Genomic DNA, 21848 nt, shown 5'->3' on the forward strand with positions numbered 1-21848 from the left:
ATTAATAGTCTATATAATTAACGGATTATTCCAACATAGAACCACGGTTTTTTTTTTAAAAAAAAAGAAACCTTAGTTGAGTGCGTTCATTTAACTAGTACCTAAATTTTATTTTATTTTTCTTGCCATTACAGATGGTGGATGAGAAATTCTTGCTGATCTTCGAGTCAGAGCTTTATTTTTTGAAGGAGCAATCTCAGCAGAAGAACAAGCTTGGGAAATGGATCGATGATAATGTAGTGTATAACTAATATCTGAATATTAGAGCGAGGGCACATGTGTGTAACAAATAATAATTTAATAAACAAAACACAATCATATTTCTCTTTTGAAAGTGTTGAATTGAAGAACAAAATTATATACATTAGAATCAATTGTGCGAGTAGTGATTTTGGAATTTTTTTTTAAATAAAAAACTTAAGGTTTGTTAAGTATTAGTCTCTCTCCTTATTTAATAGTATAGATATAGATAAAACAAAGCAACCAATATAAGACTAATTGAAAACTGAGAAAATAAATATGATCATGCGATAATATTTTTGAATAACAATTAGTAAAATTAAACGACACATATTACAAGTTTTGAGAGAAAAATACAGGTGAAACTTCCAATAACATGTGTATGATTGGAACTATCAGAGTTTTAATCCAATCTTTGCCATCCTTCCATGAACTAGAGAGAAATATTACACACCAAAAACTGCAGCATCAACATGCCCACACAAATATAAGTTTGGGTCCACGAAAGAATCAGTAAAACTGCAGAAGGGGAAGACGCTGTAACCTCAATTTACGTCTACCAATTCAACATCAAAGACCAGCCAAGAATTAGGTGGTATAGCCGGGCCACATCCTTTGGCTCCATAACTTGAATTTAAAAAAAACAAGGCAGGATATTATTAGTATTTCATCACACATCCTTTAGAAGATGCAAATGACAATAAACTCGATTTTTAGTCAACAAAGGAAAAACCCGGTTCTAGAACACTTTACTCAAGTTTTGAGATAATCAAATTCAAAGAATATAAAATATGATTATGTCAATCTTCTATTTCAAACCACATTACCAGAAGGTGGTCATCTCAAAAGAAAAGGGGAAAGAGAAAGGAAAAGGCAATGTCCCTCGACACAAATATGCATAAACAGAGTTACACTTGGTGCTATATACTCTATTTTACTAATCATATATTTATCACAAGTCTTAAATATTAGCCTGATGTTCGTAATGCCACGTACTTTAGAAACACATAATGAACACTCAATCAGTGTAGTAGAGCTAGTAACATCAAATAAAGCAGAAGTTATGTACAAATGGTAGCTGTGATGCCGCTCTCTTAGTTCTTAAATATAACATGTAAATCTTGAATCTGTTTATGCATAATAATAAACACATAAAACTAAATGCCGTCCAAGATTATAGCATTCAATGAATTTTGAATTAATCCCAATAACCGTCAACGACTTAACCAGATCATGTTAAATGCTCGCACAAGCCCAAACGATATTTCAGTTCCCTGATTTAACGATATTTATTTGATTTCCATTATGAGAAGTAAACTATATATTTAAAAATAAACTTTCATCATGAAGGATATATTACTGCGTTTCCTTTTTTAAGGATTAATTTAGGGAGGAGCATTAATCTGTTTTATTATCTTTGGCCATTTTAACTGCTTTGACAATAGATATAATTCTGCTTTCAAGCTCTATCAAAAGTTATTAAGTACGAAGTATTACCAGTCGATTTGGAAATAAAAATAAATGAATAAATCACATACCCCATAGCAGGAGGAATTGTTAGTCTTCGTTTGTCCCCGATTCGCATGCCTGCATTTTCAAAAGAATTTAAGACAAGGTAAAACTCAAACCAGAAGAACTGTTTGTTCAATTCACTATTGAAGTAAATACCATTAACACCAACATCCCATCCCTTGATAACTTGGCCAATGCCTGCCACCAAGAAACACTAAGTTAACATGGGAAACATTTCCAGCAATAACATCAATTCATTGATTAGAAAAATACCTAAGCGAAATTTAAAGGGTGCTCTTCCAATGTTTGAGTCAAAAATTTTTCCATTCTTCAATTTGCCGATGTAAAGGACACTGACCTGCAAGTCAAAAAAGATATGAATTAGTTTTAACACAAAGCAGTGTACAATCCACGTAATCTGAATGGTGAAACTCAAACGTGAATAACAAGAGTTGATTTCACCTTTGTGCCTGGAGAAGCTCTCTTTCCGTTGGGTTTACCCATCGATACCTCCTCTATAGCTAATCCATTCGGAAATGTCCTCACTTGCGATGATTTAGATTTTTCCTTCTCTTCTTTCCCCATGCTAGATCCCTTTCCATTTGTTAGTGTTTGATCTACTTTAACAGAAACTGCACTTTCTCCCTCCTTGCTCTGTTTCTTCTTTTTCTTTTCTTTCTTCCTGGAAAATTTTGATATGATATATAAAATCAGTATAAAAATTTAAAACCAATGTTCCATGAATGCGTCAAACCAAAAATCTTGATTCTCCGACATTAATGAATTTCAAATGACAAAGGGCCACTACACCTAAACACAGACAGGAAATGCGGTGGGAAAACAATAAATTATATATTCAGCTAGTAAAGGTGGAACAGGTGAGAATAAAAAAGAAAAAGTAGACAAGGGGTTACAATCAATGCCTGTTCATACATATTCTGTATTGCAATCCAATAAGCTAAAAGAATATTATACTCTTGTACTGAATGTTAGGTCACGGTAAACAAATATATGCATCAAGACTCAGAATGTTCGAACTGAAAAAATTTACAAATAAACAGAATTAATGAGATAAATGCAGGTGTTGACAATCTCACTTTTTCTTATTTGGCCCCAGATCATTTCCGATTTCACCTTCTGGAAGTTTCTCCACAGCATTGGAATTCAGTGTCCCACTTTCCTTACCACTGTCTTCTTTCTCCGATACTTTTTTCTTCTTGTTCTTTTTTACATCATTTTTGGGAACTATTTCATCGGGTTGGACTGAAGAACCACGTGGTTCATCATTGTCCCTGCACACATCAGATGGAGCCAGGATATGGTATAGGCAATACAATGTAAGAAACGCCACCAAAGTCTGGCCAGAAATCATCAAAGGTTTGGCAAGAGGCAATATTATAAAAATTCTAAACCAAATTAAATAACATATCCCAGTATGAATTTTTGGAATTTAAATTTGTTTTCAGACACATTTAACGAAAATATTCCTACCTGTCAGGTTCCCTGTCTTGACCCAAGGAATCATTCTTCCTTTTCCGAATCTTTCCACAGGCAACTTCATCAGTTTCGTTCTTTCTCTTTGTTTTGTCATCCATCCTCTCGCAGGTTTTGCCAGATTTAGATGCAGAGTTTGAAAAATCAAATTTGCTTTCACGAGCTGAAATAACTGGAAAACCATCTTCATCTTCACTTTCCAAGACAGGAACGCCAGATCCAGCCTTTACGACAATCTGATGGTTGGAGCTTCCATCGTGATCAGATATGTCTGACTGATTTTTCTTCTTTCTTCCTTGCTTAGAGAGACCAATTTCATTGGTTATCTCCTTACCATCCACTATTTCTTCGATTTTCACTTTCATGAAATGAACAGAGAAAAGGACAGAAAAAATTCAGAAGCTAAATCACACAACATACCGAAATTCAAATATTGGCAAAGCAATGAGCCCATGTTACAGGGAATTCTCTCCAGCAAACAAACCGCATTTAAGCAAATCTGATCTCTAATAGGAAAAACACATAACATCCTAACACTTCTTCAATTCCATGTAACATAACAAGATCATGTTTTGCAGATACCTTCCAAACTTTCCACCTCTATTTGCTTCTGAAAAGTCTTAGTAAACCATCCGCTACTGACATTTTCTTGCAATTGTTACACATAAAAACCATATAGAGCTTTTAATCCTAGTTTCTAACAGTATCACTACAGCATTAAATTATCAACAAAATCCAGGCCCAACAAAAACTTATTCTATAGCTCGCATGTCAGACTGTATCACCACCCCATCAAATCTTAAAGATTTATAGGGGTGGAGTTGAATAATATCAAAACATAAAAGATTTAACTTAGAAGTTTTGAACAAGAACTAGTCACTATAAACTTTTTATAGTATAGTTACCTCCACTGTTGGGAATTGGAGAAGATGGGAACATGCCAAGATCATCTTCAATTAAATCATCATACTCTCCGTCATCATCAGAATCATCCTCATCTTCGGAATCACTTCCCACTATATTCCCCTCATAAAGATCACTTTACAAAGAGTAAAAGAAAACAAATAATAACTCGAACTAGTCACTGGACTAGAATCACCAATGTCGATCATCGAGCAGTAAAATGACAAAATAATATCTACATATACCAAACAACAAACTTTACGAATAATATAAATCAAGCCGTGATAAATAAGGATACGATCCATAATCATCCCCTATGTTATCCTGATCCTCGTCTTCACCAAAGAAAAAACCAGACAGATGCACAGTGTGAGGTCCATTAACAGAGAACGTGACGTCATCATCCTCCTTGAACTCAAGATTCAATGCACAAGTCTCGATTCTTTCAGGTAACAACGAACACAAGTAAATTGGGTTCTTATCTCCCACTTTACATTGTACTATGCTCTTCTTGGTGGACGAAACTGCACCAAGAGTTGCCTAGAAAACATGCAGAAATCAATAGCACGCCATCAAACGGAATAATATTGCGTTAAATTAATTATTTTTTATTTATATTCGTAAATGGGCATCTCTAAGCTTTAAAATCACGTGACAAAGTGATCAAAATAAGGGTGTCAACCAAACCAAAACAAGCACAATTTATCTATTAAAAAAAATTGCAATCCTTGTATACTAACCTGAGAAACATGAAGCCTTCCATTTTCATCATCGTACCTATGAATATATGGTTTGCCTGGTTTGATTTCTATTCCTGATGTCGAACAAAACTTACTAAATTACTAGTGAATCTTGTAATGTAGAAAAAAATTCGCTAGAATCTCAAATTCGCATAAGAAAAATATCAAGCTTACCCCAGAAAGCCATGGCTGAGGTCTGCCTCACTTCAAAATCTCCTAAAACCCTAGAGCAGGAAACCTTGGTTTTAAAAGAATTATATTTTACTGTAAATTTCATTTTAGCCATCGTATTACAACCCATGTTATGTTTTGAGCTCTGGCCAAATTAATCTTTTCAATAATATCATATTATGTGATTTAAAAAATAATATTATATTATGATTATTACGAGAAAAAAATTTCCAAAAAAATCCAAAATGAAACTAAAAATAAGATTTATGAAGAATAAGTTTGTGGTTGACCCATATAGAATATATGTTTCACAAAATTGATCTGTGAGACCGTCTCACAGGAGTTTTTGTGCATTACTTTATAATTCCACAAACTCCCACTTAAGACCTTATAAATATTTATATTAAGTAGATAATATTATAATCATATAATTTAGGTAATTAACTATTTAAATTAAAATGGTAGAGAAACCATACTTTATAAAGAATAGGTCTCTTGTGAGACAGTCTCACGAATTTCTATCTGTGAGACGGGTCAACCATACCGATATTCACAATAAAAAGTAATACTCTTAACATAAAAAGTAATATTTTTTCATGGATGACCTAAATAAGATATATGTCTCACAAAATACGATCGTGAGACCGTCTCACATAAATCTTTGTCGTTTATAAAAGTAATAAAATGTGAAAACCTAGTTGGATCAAGGGAGAGAGCCGCCAAGGAGCAACCGCGATTCAACTACTTAGTTCCTGAAATAAATGGGGAGAAGAGGACAAGACGGCAAGCGAATAAAAAGAATTCCACGCAACCTTTTCACCTAATATTGCTTTTATTTGTTGGTATTTAAGAATCATATACGGCCCGAGCATGTTTAACGTGATTTCTTTTTAAATATTGAATTTAGTTTCAAGCATACTTGATTATATTTATTACATTTTTGGAACATGATTAAATTCGAAATGACGTTGTGTAATATAACTGAGACCTATATGAGATTTTATGATATGATAGGATAACATAATTTATGAATCTACAATTTTAATAAACATGTGGTGTTTGATACATGTTGATTATTATCGTCCAATATGTCAGAATCTAGAGAATTTCACGATTCGTTAATGCGATTGCAATTATAAAATAATACAATTTTATTTTGTTATTGTATGTTGTTGAATTAGTTCATATAGCTTGATAGAGTATATTTTAAAATAAAGAATTCCGTCAAAAACAAAGTTTAAGAATTGAAAATCACTAATCAGAGTAGATTTAGGGGTATGCGAATCGAAATATTAATTAATATTTTATTATTATTTAATTTTATTCATATAAGATACTTTTGTTGCATGATAAATTTTGTTGAAATGATATTAATACTCGCACAACATATTAATCTTGACACGACCCTTGCACAAAGCGTTGAAACATGATTGTGCTCCCACTAACCTTTTTGAATACACACAAATCATCCATAATTTTAATTTTATCGAACTCTTTTTTATATCATAATCCAAATGGATGTTTCATACTTGGGACTTTGAAGCTTGCAAACATTTGCTCTATTTTTACTATTGATATTCTTCAGTAAAAAATTTGATATTATTTTCTTGAAAAGTACTAAAATCACATCATTGATCAAGATTAATTTGACAATTTCAATAAATATGTTTATCTGTCACATGTTCTATCAAAATGTCAATTCATGTCCGACATAAATTCCTTCAATAAGTGGCAGAAAACATGTATTCAGAAAAATTGATACAATTTTTTCCCTGTATGGTTTTCCATTTTATATCTAATGAGAAAAATTCAATCATATCTCGAAAATATTGAAAGGATATTTTATTAATTAATTAACTTTTTTCTTGTTGATAATATTGATATATTTAAATATGAAGTTTTGTTTTTATAAAGTAATAAGATTTTTTATGATATTGATATTTTCTTTGTTCAATAATATTGTGATATTATCGATATCCATGATAAGATATCTAGATATCATATTATTATTCAAAATAGTTTGTTTTCTAATGAAATTATTGCTTTTTTATTTGTGTAGAATTCTATACAAAGAATAAACTACGAGGCAAAATAAAGATATAAATAAGATAGACCATGACAACGGTGCGGTGGTTTTTTCGTGGTTTTTGATTGGTGATTGTCGATAATTGCAGGACGAGAAAAGAATTGTATTAGTGAAGATTTCGCGTGATCGACTTACGTTGTTTGCTGTGTTGACGTAAGGTGTTGGAGATACTCGAAGACAACATTCGTGTAACGTGTTGGTTGAATAGTTTGTGGCTACGGATTTTGGCAATACAATCGATGCATCTGTGTTTTTGTTTATCTGGAATGCAATTTACTTACTTGATTTGTTAATGAATATTGTTTTTCGTATAGTCAATATTATTGGTTTTGTAAACTATTTATAATTTTATATAAATATTTTGTAATGAAGTACCCACACATGTTTTATACTTGTGCATGTTTTATTCTTTCTTATTTTATTTATTAAATTTTATTTGTATGTTTAATTAATATATTTCACTGCATGTTGTGGATACATGTTACAATAACTGAACACAACACTTAAAATTTGATACACAATCTCAATATTTCATGTACTTTTATGTTAAACAAATCAACCTTTCAATTTTGACTTTTAAAAATTATTTGTTCGAGACTCACTAAATTTTTAAAATTTTAATCTTAAATACATCAATCTAAATATAATTTTAATATGAAGTTTTCGATGCAGGCTATTTTTTTTTATAAAAAAAAGTTCATTGGATAAATACTTGTCACATTTATTATAATATTCACTTATGCATGTGTTATTGAATACCAGCATGTGTGTTATTCCATTCATATATAATCATAACAATATAATATAAAAAGCCGTAGGCTACATTATTTTTTATTACTTGTCCAAGCATATGTTTAATAAATTGACGTTACATGTATATCAATATTGATATATCAAATTTTACATAAAAAAAAACCAATTCAAAATTTTAATTTGTCAAAATATCTTGATATGTCCACAAAATTTCACGAAAAAAAAAAATCACAATATAAATATCGATGTACGATATATTATATATATCTTTAACATTATTCTTAATAAAACTCAGGTGGAACATACCACATTTTAAATTTGTTATCATATTTTTTTTTATGTTTTCATATTTAATAGCTATTTTTTTGCTTTTTATATTTTTAATCTTATCATTGTAGAAATCTGGGTTGGACTTGGGCCTAAGACGATAAACGAATTGAGTTAGTTTGTGAATTTTTTTAGTCGATTTAATAAATAATTGATTTTTATTTAAATTTATGAAAATCGGGCCGAACTCGAACCGTTTCGAACTTATTTTAGCCGAATTCAAGCCAAAAATATTTTATTCGATAGTTTACTAATCGTTAATAAAATTTAATATTTTATTAATATAATATAAATATATATACATTTCTTACGTTTCGAACTTTTCTATAAATATATATACATTAACTTTTCTAACCTTAAAATAATAGGGAGCTCGATTCTACTAGTTAACCAATAAGTTGGGGCCATAACAAAGTTTCGAAGCATCGCAATTAACGAACGGTTGCCTCTTGAACACCGCCCCAGCCAGATTGGTTCTTGTGCGACTCTCACCTTGTAGCTCCGAAATCGAAGACAATGGCGCTATTCCGTCCGAGCTCCGGCGATGTCACCGGATTCAAAGTATTTTTCGTTCTCGTGGTTCTCTACGGGCTCATCTCATGTCTCGCCTACTTGGTTATTCAAATGAAGTTCATCACGCCTCTCGGCTTTGACGCACCGCTGGATCGCTTTTCTGAAGCTAGAGCTATCGAGCATATTCGCGTTTTGGCGGAAGACATCGGCGGCCGGCAGGTCAGCAAACGACGACATGTCTGTTATGCTAGCATCTATCCGTTGAATTTTTGAGTAATTTTATGCATGTGACTTTGATCTTTATCTAGTTCAATTCAGTTGTTTAGAGGACTGGAATTCGGTTATTTAGACGAAGTTAATTAATGTTGAAGGTTGTTTGGCTGCTTGGCAAACTCTGTGCCACTGCCACCACCATGCTTTGTTGACTTTTTATTGTAATTGGTTAGGATGGTTTTGAACCAAACTAATGAATGATTCATGCTTATAAATCGTTCCAGTAATTTTTTGGTTATATATATCGGAGCTACGATGTTTGTTTGTATGTACCTAGTAGATTTAGTATAAGCAAGTAAATGAACAACGAATTTCATGTATAATGAATGTACTGGGGCATGATCTTGTATTAGCATGTCTCTACAATAAATTATTTCCAGTATTCCTATAAAAAAAACTGCTTATTTCCTGAAGGTTATCCAGCGTCAGACCTTAGAAGTTAGAATTTTTCTTGGCGTTCTTTTTTTATGGAATCTTTATGGAATTAAATGTTCAAATTTGATTGATTCAATCCAGCAGAAAATATTGTCGACTTTCTACTGTAATTATGTGGAACTACACTCTACTTTTAATTTTTCTTTTGATTTTCCCCCTCTGGAGTCTGGCATGATTGAACTTGGTCAATGAACTGATGATTTTCTTTTGAAAATGACATGATTTTATATCACTGTTTTTAATTTGCTTTATTCTTCAACTCTATTTGGTTGAATTTGATGCAACTATGAGATTCAGTTGATCGATTTTGGCGCTTTTGGGACATTTTGAAAACAAGCGAGGTAAAGTTTCTTTATTTTTCTGATTGCTTGAACTCGATGCGGCTACAGTGTTTCACTTCTTTAGGTCAATCTCTGTAGTCGTTTTAGATACAATTATTTGTAGAACTCTGTTGAGGTTTTTGTTCTGTCATTTCTTGATTGCTTATGTATGTGTGTACTTGGTTGATGTTTTTGAAATGATAGTTTGGAGGGTTGGTGAACTAAAAAAAAAAAGAAAAGCTACTATGTATAAATTTTTTTTTTCTAATTTCAATTTGAATTAAAATTTAATGCAGAAATTTCCTGTTTCCCTAACTTTGTGTAGTTTTGGGAACCAAATGTTTATTTTTTTACTTTCCTGTTTGGTTATGAAGTGTCATAGAAAATGTGACAGTTTTGTGATTTTATTACATGTAGGAGGGAAGTCCAGGTTTAAGACAGGCAGCAAAGTACATTAAAACACAGTTAGAAATGATAAAAGAAAGAGCTGGATCTGATTTTAGGTCAGTGTATCGATTGATATATGAAATCTACATAAATTTATTGATTGTTACACTATTTTAAGGTGGCGTGTGTAGAACTAGCTTCAGTATTTGTTTTTTGTATTTGCAGGATAGAGATCGAAGAAACCACAGTTAATGGCTCATTCAATATGATTTTTTTGGGGCAGAGCTTAACACTAACTTATAGAAATCATACAAATATCCAAATGAGGTACTTTACCTATTGTTTTGCTTTGTTCACTTTCTATACATTTTTGTTTATACCCTCGACCAGTTTGTTGAGTCAAATTATTAGTTTAAGGTTGTAGTTTAATTTGGGTTTGGTTATGATTATATTTGGTCTGTCTTCAATTGGGTCCCTATTGTTGCATAAGTATGTTGCTGTATTGAGCCTTTTTGGCATCTAATCTATCTTTTAGATATTATGTAATTTCCTCACATGAAGAAAAAGGACCATTGTTTCGATTTGCAGAATTCTGTTGTTGCTAATGCACTATATATTCTCTCGTTTTAAAATCTTATTCCTTCTCTGTTGGTGCTACCACTTGTCCCATTTAAGGCATCCAAATATTATTTAGTTTTATTATGAAATTAATATATTAGCTAGTTGGATGTGTTGAGTGGTAGCTGCAATCCATAATATCTCCAATATATAAATGATGATTAGACTAAACACACAGTATTGCGGAATACCTTTTAATTGAATGTTTGCTAAAATAAATGCTTTGTGGATGTCTTAAGTTACTTAATCCAACTTGAATCAACGTGCAGGATTTCATCGATAAATTCTCTAGACACTGACTCGTCGGTGTTATTGAACGGTCACTTTGATACCCCACCTGGTTCTCCAGGAGCTGGTGATTGTGGTTCATGTGTTGGTGGGTGGAATGCAATGCACAATATGTTCTGGTTTATATTGATGCAGTAGTATAGCTTAATTTTTACTAGTTTTTCATTGACAGCATCATTACTAGAACTAGCAAGGCTCACAGTAGATTCTGGTTGGATTCCTCCTAGGCCTGTTATATTCTTATTTAATGGAGCAGAAGAATTATTTATGCTGGTGAGTAATGTTATTATTTTCCTTGCCCTTGTACTTTTAACATGGTTGTCCTAGATTCTTGGTTTGGTTTTTATAACGATAATTGTACATCTATGTGTTGATATTATGTTCTCATTATTGTACTGTAAAGTTCAGTTTTTCTTATCATGATGCATTTCTTTTTCTGTTCAAGGAATCAAACGTGTAAACCAAATTACGGTATTGTTTAACATGGCTTGACAATTGATTTGTTTTTTCTTTTCTATGTATGGCACAAAACGAGTCTATTTTTAAACCAAGCATTATTCTCAAAGTTTCAATTTGCAATCACTAAATAAAGTTGATTGATCAATTGCTGATATTTTCTTCCTATAAGAAATATCATTTTACAAAAACAATAGTTTGTTCACTTGATTTTGTTCTATAATTCACTTATTGGTCGCTGGGATTATGGTAGCATTTATGTGTGAAATAATATGGAAAAATAAATCTGTTGGATTACTTCTTTGCTTGGACCTTCTTAAGGCATCGTAGGTTCTACGTCAAACCAGTGGAAATGAGTGCAAAATAGTTTTTTAATTCGAATGCAAATTTTGCATTCAAGTTCTAGTTGCGTAACATGGCTGATTTTCTTATTATATATCAGGGTTCACATGGCTTCATTACAACACATAGATGGCGGGATACAATAGGAGCTTTTATCGATGTTGAGGCATCTGGGACAGGAGGCTTTGGTGAGTTTCAAATTGAAATGCAATGAAATGTCACAATGCGGCAATTTGTGGTCCGGAATTGCGCCTGGATTGTTAGACATCTTCTATAAATTTTTTTTGTGGATGATGGAACTTAACCCTTATGTGGGATTGCATGATATTTACTTTGTTTGATGCTTGTAAGTTGCTAATACCACAATGATATGACCATCTTTTTTTATGCTAGCTGGCATTGTACGGATGATGATGTATGCAACATCTTGATTTGATTTTGATAGAAGAAACAAATGCTAATGATTAATTTGGATTTTGTTTACTGCAAATCAATGACAGCCTTTAATTGTTTCTAGCTCACATATCTTGGACTCTTAAAGTGCTCAATTATTGGAATGAGTGTGTCTATGCCTCGTCATCTGGTATATTTATGTGATCATCCACTATACCTAATATAGCTGTATCAGTACCAAGTTCCAATGTAAAGTGTTTTCCTGTTTATTTTATAGGTAGAGTTTTAGGAATGAAATTGAAACTTTCAACATTCTATGGTGTATTATTTTGCTATTAATCGCAGGAAAATTATATGGAGGGTGCTCTTCCACCTCACTTCATGAGATTGAATTCTTTCAGGAGCTGAGCTCTTTGTTGATTTTCATTGTAATATTTCTCAATCGACAGATTTAGTGTGCCAATCTGGTCCCGGATCTTGGCCTTCATATGTTTATGCCCAATCAGCAGTATATCCAATGGCAAACAGTGCAGCTCAGGTTTTTACTTTTCGTCTTTTCTGATATTAAAGAGGCTAGTTTAATTTATTTATTTTTTTCAAATGTAAATGCTCGAAAAAAGTTTATTGGACGCTTTATTTTCTGTGGATGTTCTGCTGATTTTAAAAGCAGATAGATATGCATGACATTCATACTGTTTTTATTTTGGTTTATGTCTGGTGCTAAAAATTCTTGTAACATGGTTTTGCCACATTAAATAAAATAATGTTCGACGTGCGAATCCTCGCCATTAGTTGATTACTTCTTGCTACTGTTTGCAGGTATATTTTATTTGAACTTTTCGTTTTTCATGTTTCTCAATCCATTGCAGGATGTTTTTGGCGCAATTCCTGGGGATACAGACTATAGAATGTTTGCCAAAGATTATGGAGATATTCCTGGTTTGGATATTATCTTTCTCCTTGGAGGTTATTTTTACCACACATCCTCAGATACCGTGGAAAGAATAATGTATGTACCAACTGCTAATTTGGTACAGTCGCCGGATGTGCTTTCTAAGTAACAAATTTCTTGTTTGATTCACTATAAATTGCATGCACTTGTTTTTAGACCTGGAAGCATGCAAGCGCGTGGGGACAATTTGTTTAGTGTGATGAAAGCTTTTGCTAATTCTTCTAAGTTATTAAATGCCCAAGAGCGAGTATCATTTACAGCTGCTGCTGGCACATCCGAAGGTGAAAGAGCAGTTTTCTTTGATTACTTCTCACAGTTCTTGGTATGCAAGATTTGATTTTCAGGTTTAGTTGGCCAATAATTTCTCTAGCTGTAGTAAATAAGCAAACAGCAATAATCCAGGTTTTGAGCTAACTTAAACTCTGATGCACAAGTCTTTTTCAGGTCTTTTATTCAAGAAGGCTAGCGGTGGTGCTTCACAGTATTCCAATTGCTATCTTCCTCCTCATGCCTCTTTTATTGCGCTTGCCAACTGGGGGTTTAATTTGTACCTTTGCCACCTATTATGACTTCCTGAAAGGTAATGAATTTGCTACTGAAATTCCAAATTTGTGTTACTGACCTTTTGTTACAGATTACAGGTAAATTTTCTTGTAGTTCCATGTATAATGCAGTTTAGTGACAATGATGTAAATTTTCTTGATGTTCCATGTGTAATGAGTTTAGTGACAATGATGCAGGATTACTGTACCATGCGAGCGGAATTATACTGGCCATTATTTTTCCTGTGACTTTTGCTATCTTGCGGTTGCTATTCTGTGAACATTCAATGAACTGGTACGGATTTAGTTGCCTTAATTTCGTTTTCTGGTTTTTAATATCATTTTTTTTTGTTATTAGCCTCTCTGTTTTTATATTGTGCTTTATCTTAATGAGAGCTCCATGGATGCAGGTTCTATTATAACTTGGAATTTTAGTTCACAAAAAATGGTTTTGATATGATGTCTTTGAGTCCTCTACCTTCCATATTTCCTCCTTCCTGCTGCATACTCTCCCTTGCTTGATACAGGCTGAGTATCGAATTTTTTCCCGACCAAAGCTGTGACTTGATTGTGTTATGTGCTGTCAAGCATTTCTGCCTGATTGGATATTTTACGCCTTGACTATCTCTGTTTAGTGCCCATATTGAAGTTCAGTAGTCAAGAAGTTATTCTACTACTAATTAGATTGTTTTTATATTCGATTTCTCTATTATTGTCCTTCATATTGTTCCATTTGTTTTTGAACTCACAGATCTTGTCATTTATTTTTCCAATTTAGGTTTGCTAATCCGCACTTGGCGTTTTTTATGTTCGTACCCTGCTCAATTGTTGGTCTGTTAGTTCCAAGAGTGCTTTGGAGACAATTTCCTCTTTCTCAAGAGTTTTCTGCCTTTTCATTACCAAGAGAGGTGTGTGATTCTGTGTGAATCTTATTTAATCATAGCATTGGATCATTCTTATCTTGAGCCCTCAGGTCTGTTGACATAGAATATCACTGTGAGATGCTATAGATATCTAACAAAAAAATTTTTTGTTGACAGTAGAAGCGTTAACTTGTCTGACATATTTTTAAATAGTTATACAACTCATTGAACTAAGGCCAAGTAGTTGCTGAATAAGTCACAAGGCACTTATCTTGCTGCTTTTCAGATGCACCACTGCTGAATTTAGTACATGTCTGAAGTAAAGGCTAAAATAGGTAGAAGCTTAGATGATATGGTCTGTGTTAGGCCATATTCAACTATAGAATTTCATTCATGTGCTTTGTTCGATTTTGCAATGTTATAGTATGTATTTAGATTATTTCTCTTTATTAGTTTTGATTTGACACGTTTGAAGGAATTGGTTGATGAAGCTCGGTTTTGGGGAGCATTTGGATTCTATTCCTTTATTACCCTGGTACGGGAATTACTCGGTTATCAAATTAATATGGTCTTTTTGTAATGAAAAAGTTTTTTCTTTTGGCTTCCTAAAAATTCGTAGTTTCAGGCCTTAAATTGCTAACTTGAAATTCGAAATAGGTGTACCTTTTATCAGGGTTGAGTGGCGGTTTTATGACATTCTTTATATCAGTTTTTATGGTCCCTGCATGGATCTCCTTTTGTTTATCGGTCAAGTGCTTTGGTCGCAAATCTCTCAGGTACTACAGCACATGATTCTTTGATGATGTTCTGTTACTTATTTTCTCTAATATTATCCAGTATATGCCAATACTCCATGTTCGTGTTGGCAGTTCTGTTTCTTATATGTAAACAGTTTACTTTGTTCAAGCAGTTGAGTTTGTAATACGTGTTTGGAAATTTGATATGACCAAGATGTTTTGTCAGGTCAACAGCATGCTATGTCGTCCCATTGATACCTTGCTTGATGTACTCCGTCTATTTTGGGGGATTTCTTGCTATGTTTGTAATCGAGAAAATGGGCATGACAGGGTCTCTTCCACCCCCCTATGGTCAGTTTTCTAATTTGGTTTTTGTTCATGTCTAAGACTGAAAAGCGGAGAAACTTGTGGGTTTTGCTAGTTATTGAGTATCCTTGGTTGGTAATTTGCATGCCGAGATCTGATGCATGCATTTATTTTTAGATGTAAAGTGCCCAGAAAATCTCACCTGTTGCTGTGGCCAAATCTCCTTATTCTACTTGGATCATCTGGATCGAGACAAATTAGTACATAGAACAAGTGAAATCGATTTATGTTCTTGACTGAATTGATGATGAACAACCTAAAAGAGATGAATTTATATTTTTTTTTTCCTTTTTTGATTATCTTGTATGCATATTACAGGAAATTAAAGCTGCCAAGTCATACAGGCTGAAATGTAGCGAGTTTCTTCTGTAACTCTGACGAAGTCTCAAACTATTTGCAGGGTATTTTGTTCCTGATGTTATAGCTGCAGCTTTAATTGGACTTGTAACTGGCTGGTGTGTTGGTCCTGTTTTACCTGTTGTTGAAAAGTGGGTAGCAAAATCATCAATTGTCGGATTTTTGCTGCAAGTTACCATACTTGCTTTGGCTGTGTCATCGCAATTTTTTCCCTATAGCCAAGATGCACCTAAGAGAGTTGTACTTCAGCATACTATTGAAACTATAGGTACTCTTCTGACTTCTCATTGATATTTTATTTAAAATTGGACTATTCTTGACTTATCTTTTGTAGGATATTTCTATGCAGTCATGGACATATGTCTTGATAGGCCTTCTAACAAGTGTTTAATGATTCATTTATAGATGCAAACCACATATTGGAAGCTAGCTTCGATTTTGCAGTAGTGGACTCAAATTCCCTAATGTTTGTGTTTAAACATGCGCCAGCGGTGGTGAAGGAACTTCATGCCAATCCAGAAATTAGTTTTGACACTGTGAATCAGTCAAATTTTCAGAGATGGAAGGTACCATCTTGCATGTCGTCCCTATGGGAGAAGACAGAAACCTAAAAATAGCAGCATTTTAATCTGTAATTGTTTAAAAATTTGACTTTTTGTTTCCCATACGTCATTTGAGTATTGCAAAATAATTGCTCATTACTCCACTTTATTTAGCTGGTTCCATACCAGTATACCTCGTAGGGTGACAAGACATGTGATGATACATATTTTATGTTCTTTTGCAGGGTATATTTCCAATATCTTCTCTGTTCTCAAGAAGCTTAAAGTTTCCTGCTAAAACAGATGATATCTCGAGTCAGTATAGTCATTTCCCATATTTATCAACGGACAATTACCAGCTTATTCGAGTTGGAGGACCTCGGAGAGTCTACTTGGAATTCACCTTGGGGTAATATTTTATTGAACGCATGCACATTGCAAAACAATGAATTGGATATTAATACCAGCTAAAATATGACTTTTCGTTAGGACCTGAGCCACATTATAAATAATTACGAACTATTTTGTTACTTGTATGTAAATTAATTAGACCGTGTTAATATTTCTGAGTAGTTTCAAATTAAACGCAATGGAGATATTAATATTTTCTGTACATTTTTGTCTCAGTTCTTTAGAGCAGGTGTGGGTTGCTGTCCTTAACATTACAGGTCCATTATCTAATTGGTCTTTCGCAAACAATGTAGTTCCAGGTGATTCAGTTTTCTTTGGTGCCTCCAGTAGTTTTTTCTATTGCGGTATATTAAATCTTTATGAATTTCTTACAGCTCCGGTGGAGTTCGGGAATGGGCCACCATCGTATATATGCAGACTGAGTGGTGCGGGCCGTGAAAACTGGACCTTTTGGTTGGAGGTAAACTTTTAATTTCTTAATCATTTGGAATAGGGGTTGATACAAACATAATCAAGCTCGAAACTTGCACTCTTCAAGCTTGATCAAGTAGTCAATAAACGATCTTGAGCTGACAGAGCTCGAGAAATTTCAAACAAGTTGGAGATGACTAAGTTCTTCAGATGCTCCGAAAGTTAATGTTTTTAAAATGACATGCTATGGTAACCTTCATACCATTAAATAAATAAATTAACATGAATTGAGTTTAAGTTGATAGACGAACACTCGAACATGAATCGTAGCTACTCAAATTCGACTCTGTTCGTTTGTTTCAGCTGTTCGACTCAGTCTAAACCAAGCCAATCATTCATCCATTGAAATGAAAATGATCTTTTCTGTACATATGCTAATACCCTTTCAATATGAATTCTGTACAGGCAAGTAATTCTGAAGCTTTAAAGGTTGAGATTGCTGTAGTGGACCTACATTTAACCGAGCCAACGAAGAAGTTGAAAGCCCTTTTTCCTAATTGGATGGATGTTACTACGTTTACAACTTTCATCTCTACCTATTTCTTCTGATAGTTTCTTTCTACAATTTTTGTTTCGCTACGGAAACAATTTGGGCACAACTTAAGTTATGGACAATTTGTTAGTTTTCTAAGTTACTTTGTTATCAGCTAATTTTTTTGTAAGTCGTTTAACACCTTGTTGCTTGATTCCAGCTTCTATGCCCATTTCTTAAATAATTTTTTTATTTTTATTTTTATTTTTTATTTTGAAGCTACTTTAAAGAATAATGAAATGACATATATTAAAGGTAAATTCTCAATGACTAATTTCCTACTTAATTATAAACTAGCGGACCAAAGTACACTGCGTGTATATAAAATAAATTTATATATGTTATGTGTTTATCAGAAAATGATACGCATTAAAAAAAATAAATTAAAATTAATAATCAGTTAGCTTGATAAATATTTTTTAGTTATATCATCAAAATAAATCATTTATGTAACAGGTGATACAGTGAGAAGTTGGGAAAAAGATAAAAACATGGAAATATGCTTTAACCATTTAATTTCAAAAGAAAAGGCTGAAAATAACTTCCTATGCTGGAGAGGGGGGAGAAACGTGGAATAAAAAATGAATTTATAAATTTACCCTTTTATTATTGGAGTTTTTACTTTTTAGTGAATAGTTGTGGGTTATTTTTGTAAATCCACTTTAAAATACAAAAAACAATTTTTATCTATCCCTCTTGCTTTATAATAGTAAAGTAATAGATAATATAACATATTTTATACAAAACAAATAATTCACGTCCAATGTATACATTCGAACTTTACACTGAAAAATATTATTAGAATTCTCTTTATTATTTATTTATAATAAACGTTTTATTACATCACATATATATTTATAATTTAATCAAGATATCTATATATTATTTTATGATTGCTTTATTTAAAACAGTTAACTTAATTGATCTATATTTCATTTGCTTTCCTTTTTTTTTTCTGTTTTTTGAACGAGATAAATAATAGCATGCACTACTAATTTTACATAAACTTTGAACTTCAAACATTTTGAAATTTGACTAAATTCACAGTTTGTTATTTGGTTTCTTGATTTTCTGCATTCCCTAATAAAAATATATGTGAATTTTAAAAAAATTATCCACTTCTAAAATATATGTTGCCCTCCAAATTCACAATAACATAATTAAATAACTATAAATCATTCATTTTAATTGTCGTTAACTTTTTGTTATTATTATTACTTTTTTTTAGAATAATTTTTTGTTAGTTTTTTTTTTATATACACATCAATTTGGCACAAATCCGAGACTGTAGACCCAAGTCTGGAACTTCAATAAAATAGAATCATTGTGCCCAAACAATTAGAGCAGCCCATTATGGCCCACTTAGATATTAGGGTTTCGAAGCGAGGAATATAAGCGAATACCGTCTAACTCCTACTTCACCTTCACCGAAGAACCCTAAGACGGAGCATTTTCCCTGAAGCAAAGATGGTATATCCCTTCTCTCGCTCACTACAGCACACAATCTACAAGTTTATCGTTTAATTTTTTACTTTTAATTTTATTTGTTATTAATTTCTTGACAGGTGAAATACTCGAGAGAGCCTGATAACGCCACGAAATGTAGGTTTTTCATTTATTCGCAAGATTTAAATCTCGGTTTTTCTTGGAAGTGTTTCTACTCATTTGTTATGTGTTGATCCGCAGCCTGTAAATCTAGGGGATCTGATCTCCGAGTTCATTTCAAGGTGTGTTTCTTTTTTTGGTTGGTTTGTTATCCAGATTTTTGCTTTTGTGAATGAATTGAATTGTGTTGTTTCTTAGTCAGCTTTGTTTAAAGTTTTGAATTTTAGTGTGCATGAGTTGTGTGTCATGATTTTTGAATACTCACTGTTAATTGAGGTCCATTATTTGTATTTGAGTATTGGGTCGATTACGAAGTTAACCTGATGAAAAAAGCAGGGACTTGTTGCCTTTTGTGAACAAGTCTCTCGTATACGTCAGGGATAAAAGATGTGCAATGTTATTGGGTGAACCGCTTGAGTTATTCCAATGACTGATGGTTCAGTAAACGATGCTACATTGTTTTTATAGCAGCATTAAGCCATGAGTTGGAGTATATGCGATTATCCTCAAAGTTCTTATTTAAACTATGGATATTTGAAGGTTGAGATAACCCATAAAATGTGTTTTGTATGACATTGCGCCGGGTATTGTCGCATCAAGAAATCTCATGCTGAAATAGATGTTTGATTTGTTTATTGATATCATCATTGTGGTGTGCTATCCTTGTTGTAGATGATTTCATAGCTAATTGAAATAATGACTTCTTACATTTGTGCAGAATACTAGGGAAACTGCCCATGCCATCAGAAAGCTGCCTCTAGCCAAGGCCAAAAGGTATTTGGAGGATGTCCTTGCCCACAAGCAGGCCATTCCTTTCACTCGCTACTGCGGTGGTGTTGGCAGAACCGCTCAGGCAAAGAACAGGCATTCCAATGGACAGGGTCGCTGGCCTGCGAAATCTGCTAAGTTTATCTTGGATTTACTGAAGAATGCTGAGAGTAACGCGGAGGTAAACCTTTATTCAATTTTTTTTGTTACTTAATTTATATTTTATATCTTATAGCCAAAGATTTCTTTGCCAGGTGAAAGGCTTGGATGTGGATGCGCTTTTCATTTCCCACATTCAAGTTAACCAGGCTCAGAAGCAGAGGCGTCGTACATACCGCGCACATGGGAGAATAAATCGTATGATGTTTCTTATATTTAATAAAGAAAACTTGGGAGAATGAATCTTTGAAAGGCATTGTGGCCATATATTTATTTATCGAATCTTATAATTAAAATGGTTTGAACTAACATTATGATCTACTTACCAGCTTACATGTCATCTCCTTGCCACATTGAATTGATTCTATCTGAAAAGGAAGAACCTGTGAAAAAGGAGGTAACCATGAATGCTTGAATCTTTACTTACGATTGGTTGAAGCGGAGTTCATTGAATCACAAATTTTATGTTTCTCTTGCTGATAATTGTTACATTTTTTTGTTTGATTTGCAGCCTGAATCTCAGTTGGCAGCAAGCAAGCCTAGGAAAGCTTGAGCTCTTGGTGAAAGAATTCCAGATCATCGTTTGCCAAATTTTGAGCTTATGCCCCCTTCCTTCCTCTTTCGGTTTTTGGAGACAGTTGTGGTTTATTTGCATACCGTGATTTTGAATTTAGAATATAATTGGATCAGTAAGATTTGCTCCTCTAGCCCTTCATGTGATTCTACCATTTCCAATCAAACCCTTATCGAACAAGGGTCATTAGACTGGAGTTACTCTTGAATTTCCCCATAACTTATTTTGTGAGTCTCATTTCTTTATTTCTTTTTAAATTGTAATCGGCATTAAAATGCTTCTCATTTTCTGTAAGAAAATCATTAAAAAAAGTAGCCTCAAAGAAAACGAGTCGGAATTTGCGGCGGTCCACAAATTGCCATCACTTTGCATTTGAGATCTCTGAAGAACGATTATTCATGACTAAAGTTTTTATTTAGATTGTGTTAATGGAAATATATAACATTAAAATAATTAATTTATTGATTTGTTTAAAGAAATTAACTATTTTAAATCTTAATTAATTATCTTTTGAAATATTTCATCAATTCTAAATCTCAACTTAAAAAGAGTTTTTAGTTTTCTAAAAAATTTTAGATAAAGTTAATGCATGAGGCTAACTCAGCTTATTTTTATTTTTATTGTCTATAGAAGTGCCGGCTACTGAAATTATGAAATATTTTTTAATGATATAAAATATAAACACGAGACAACAAACATGTATACATTCGTTTTTTTT

At 32.8% G+C, this 21848-nt stretch overlaps 3 protein-coding genes and 1 non-coding gene across 6 annotated transcripts; 3 read left to right on the plus strand and 1 right to left on the minus strand.

Moving 5' to 3' along the window:
• Positions 1–495: 495 nt before the first annotated feature.
• LOC140983153 (peptidyl-prolyl cis-trans isomerase FKBP53) lies at positions 496–5178 on the minus strand. Of its 2 annotated transcripts, XM_073450075.1 has the most exons (11): positions 5064–5178; positions 4890–4963; positions 4448–4689; positions 4152–4285; positions 3244–3604; positions 2850–3044; positions 2215–2434; positions 2026–2110; positions 1909–1950; positions 1779–1827; positions 496–867 (listed from the first exon to the last, which is right to left on the minus strand). In XM_073450075.1, the coding sequence occupies exons 1-11, from the start codon at positions 5173–5175 to the stop codon at positions 786–788; spliced, it is 1596 nt and encodes a 531-aa protein (XP_073306176.1). In that variant the 5' UTR covers positions 5176–5178; the 3' UTR covers positions 496–785. The 2 variants fall into 2 exon arrangements, with proteins under 2 accessions (XP_073306176.1, XP_073306175.1); XM_073450074.1 differs by having other exon boundaries at positions 1779–1950.
• A 3424-nt stretch (positions 5179–8602) lies between these two features.
• LOC140982341 (uncharacterized) lies at positions 8603–18208 on the plus strand. Of its 2 annotated transcripts, XM_073448820.1 has the most exons (21): positions 8603–8958; positions 10185–10270; positions 10380–10481; positions 11042–11148; positions 11233–11333; positions 11959–12046; positions 12701–12789; positions 13121–13260; positions 13360–13525; positions 13648–13783; positions 13944–14040; positions 14524–14653; positions 15084–15143; positions 15266–15384; positions 15572–15696; positions 16112–16336; positions 16474–16634; positions 16856–17019; positions 17238–17320; positions 17396–17481; positions 17898–18208. In XM_073448820.1, the coding sequence occupies exons 1-21, from the start codon at positions 8743–8745 to the stop codon at positions 18039–18041; spliced, it is 2625 nt and encodes an 874-aa protein (XP_073304921.1). In that variant the 5' UTR covers positions 8603–8742; the 3' UTR covers positions 18042–18208. The 2 variants fall into 2 exon arrangements, with proteins under 2 accessions (XP_073304921.1, XP_073304923.1); XM_073448822.1 differs by lacking the exon at positions 10185–10270 and having other exon boundaries at positions 8820–8958.
• A 1148-nt stretch (positions 18209–19356) lies between these two features.
• On the plus strand, positions 19357–21272 carry LOC140982342 (large ribosomal subunit protein uL22y). The gene is made up of 7 exons (XM_073448823.1): positions 19357–19494; positions 19590–19626; positions 19711–19751; positions 20348–20578; positions 20652–20754; positions 20886–20953; positions 21068–21272. The coding sequence occupies exons 1-7, from the start codon at positions 19492–19494 to the stop codon at positions 21107–21109; spliced, it is 525 nt and encodes a 174-aa protein (XP_073304924.1). The 5' UTR covers positions 19357–19491; the 3' UTR covers positions 21110–21272.
• LOC140983677 (small nucleolar RNA snoR74) lies at positions 19956–20088 on the plus strand. The gene has a single exon (XR_012176470.1). It is a non-coding gene; the product is annotated as a small nucleolar RNA snoR74 (small nucleolar RNA).
• Positions 21273–21848: the final 576 nt, after the last annotated feature.

The sequence above is a fragment of the Primulina huaijiensis genome, chromosome 8 (genome assembly GCF_012295235.1).
Source record: "Primulina huaijiensis isolate GDHJ02 chromosome 8, ASM1229523v2, whole genome shotgun sequence".
NCBI lineage: Eukaryota > Viridiplantae > Streptophyta > Magnoliopsida > Lamiales > Gesneriaceae > Primulina > Primulina huaijiensis.

Coding starts and splice junctions, on each gene's coding strand:
- LOC140983153 (XM_073450074.1), bottom strand. CDS start 5,175: ATGGCTAAAATGAAATTTACAGTAAAATATAATTCTTTTAAAACCAAG. Junction 4,964..5,063: donor CTCAGCCATGGCTTTCTGGG/GTAAGCTTGATA, acceptor GTTCGACATCAG/GAATAGAAATCAAACCAGGC. Junction 2,111..2,214: donor GAGCTTCTCCAGGCACAAAG/GTGAAATCAACT, acceptor TTTGACTTGCAG/GTCAGTGTCCTTTACATCGG.
- LOC140982341 (XM_073448820.1), top strand. CDS start 8,743: ATGGCGCTATTCCGTCCGAGCTCCGGCGATGTCACCGGATTCAAAGTA. Junction 15,385..15,571: donor TTTGGTCGCAAATCTCTCAG/GTACTACAGCAC, acceptor ATGTTTTGTCAG/GTCAACAGCATGCTATGTCG. Junction 17,321..17,395: donor CGCAAACAATGTAGTTCCAG/GTGATTCAGTTT, acceptor AATTTCTTACAG/CTCCGGTGGAGTTCGGGAAT.
- LOC140982342 (XM_073448823.1), top strand. Junction 19,752..20,347: donor ATCTCCGAGTTCATTTCAAG/GTGTGTTTCTTT, acceptor ACATTTGTGCAG/AATACTAGGGAAACTGCCCA. Junction 20,954..21,067: donor AAGAACCTGTGAAAAAGGAG/GTAACCATGAAT, acceptor TTTGATTTGCAG/CCTGAATCTCAGTTGGCAGC.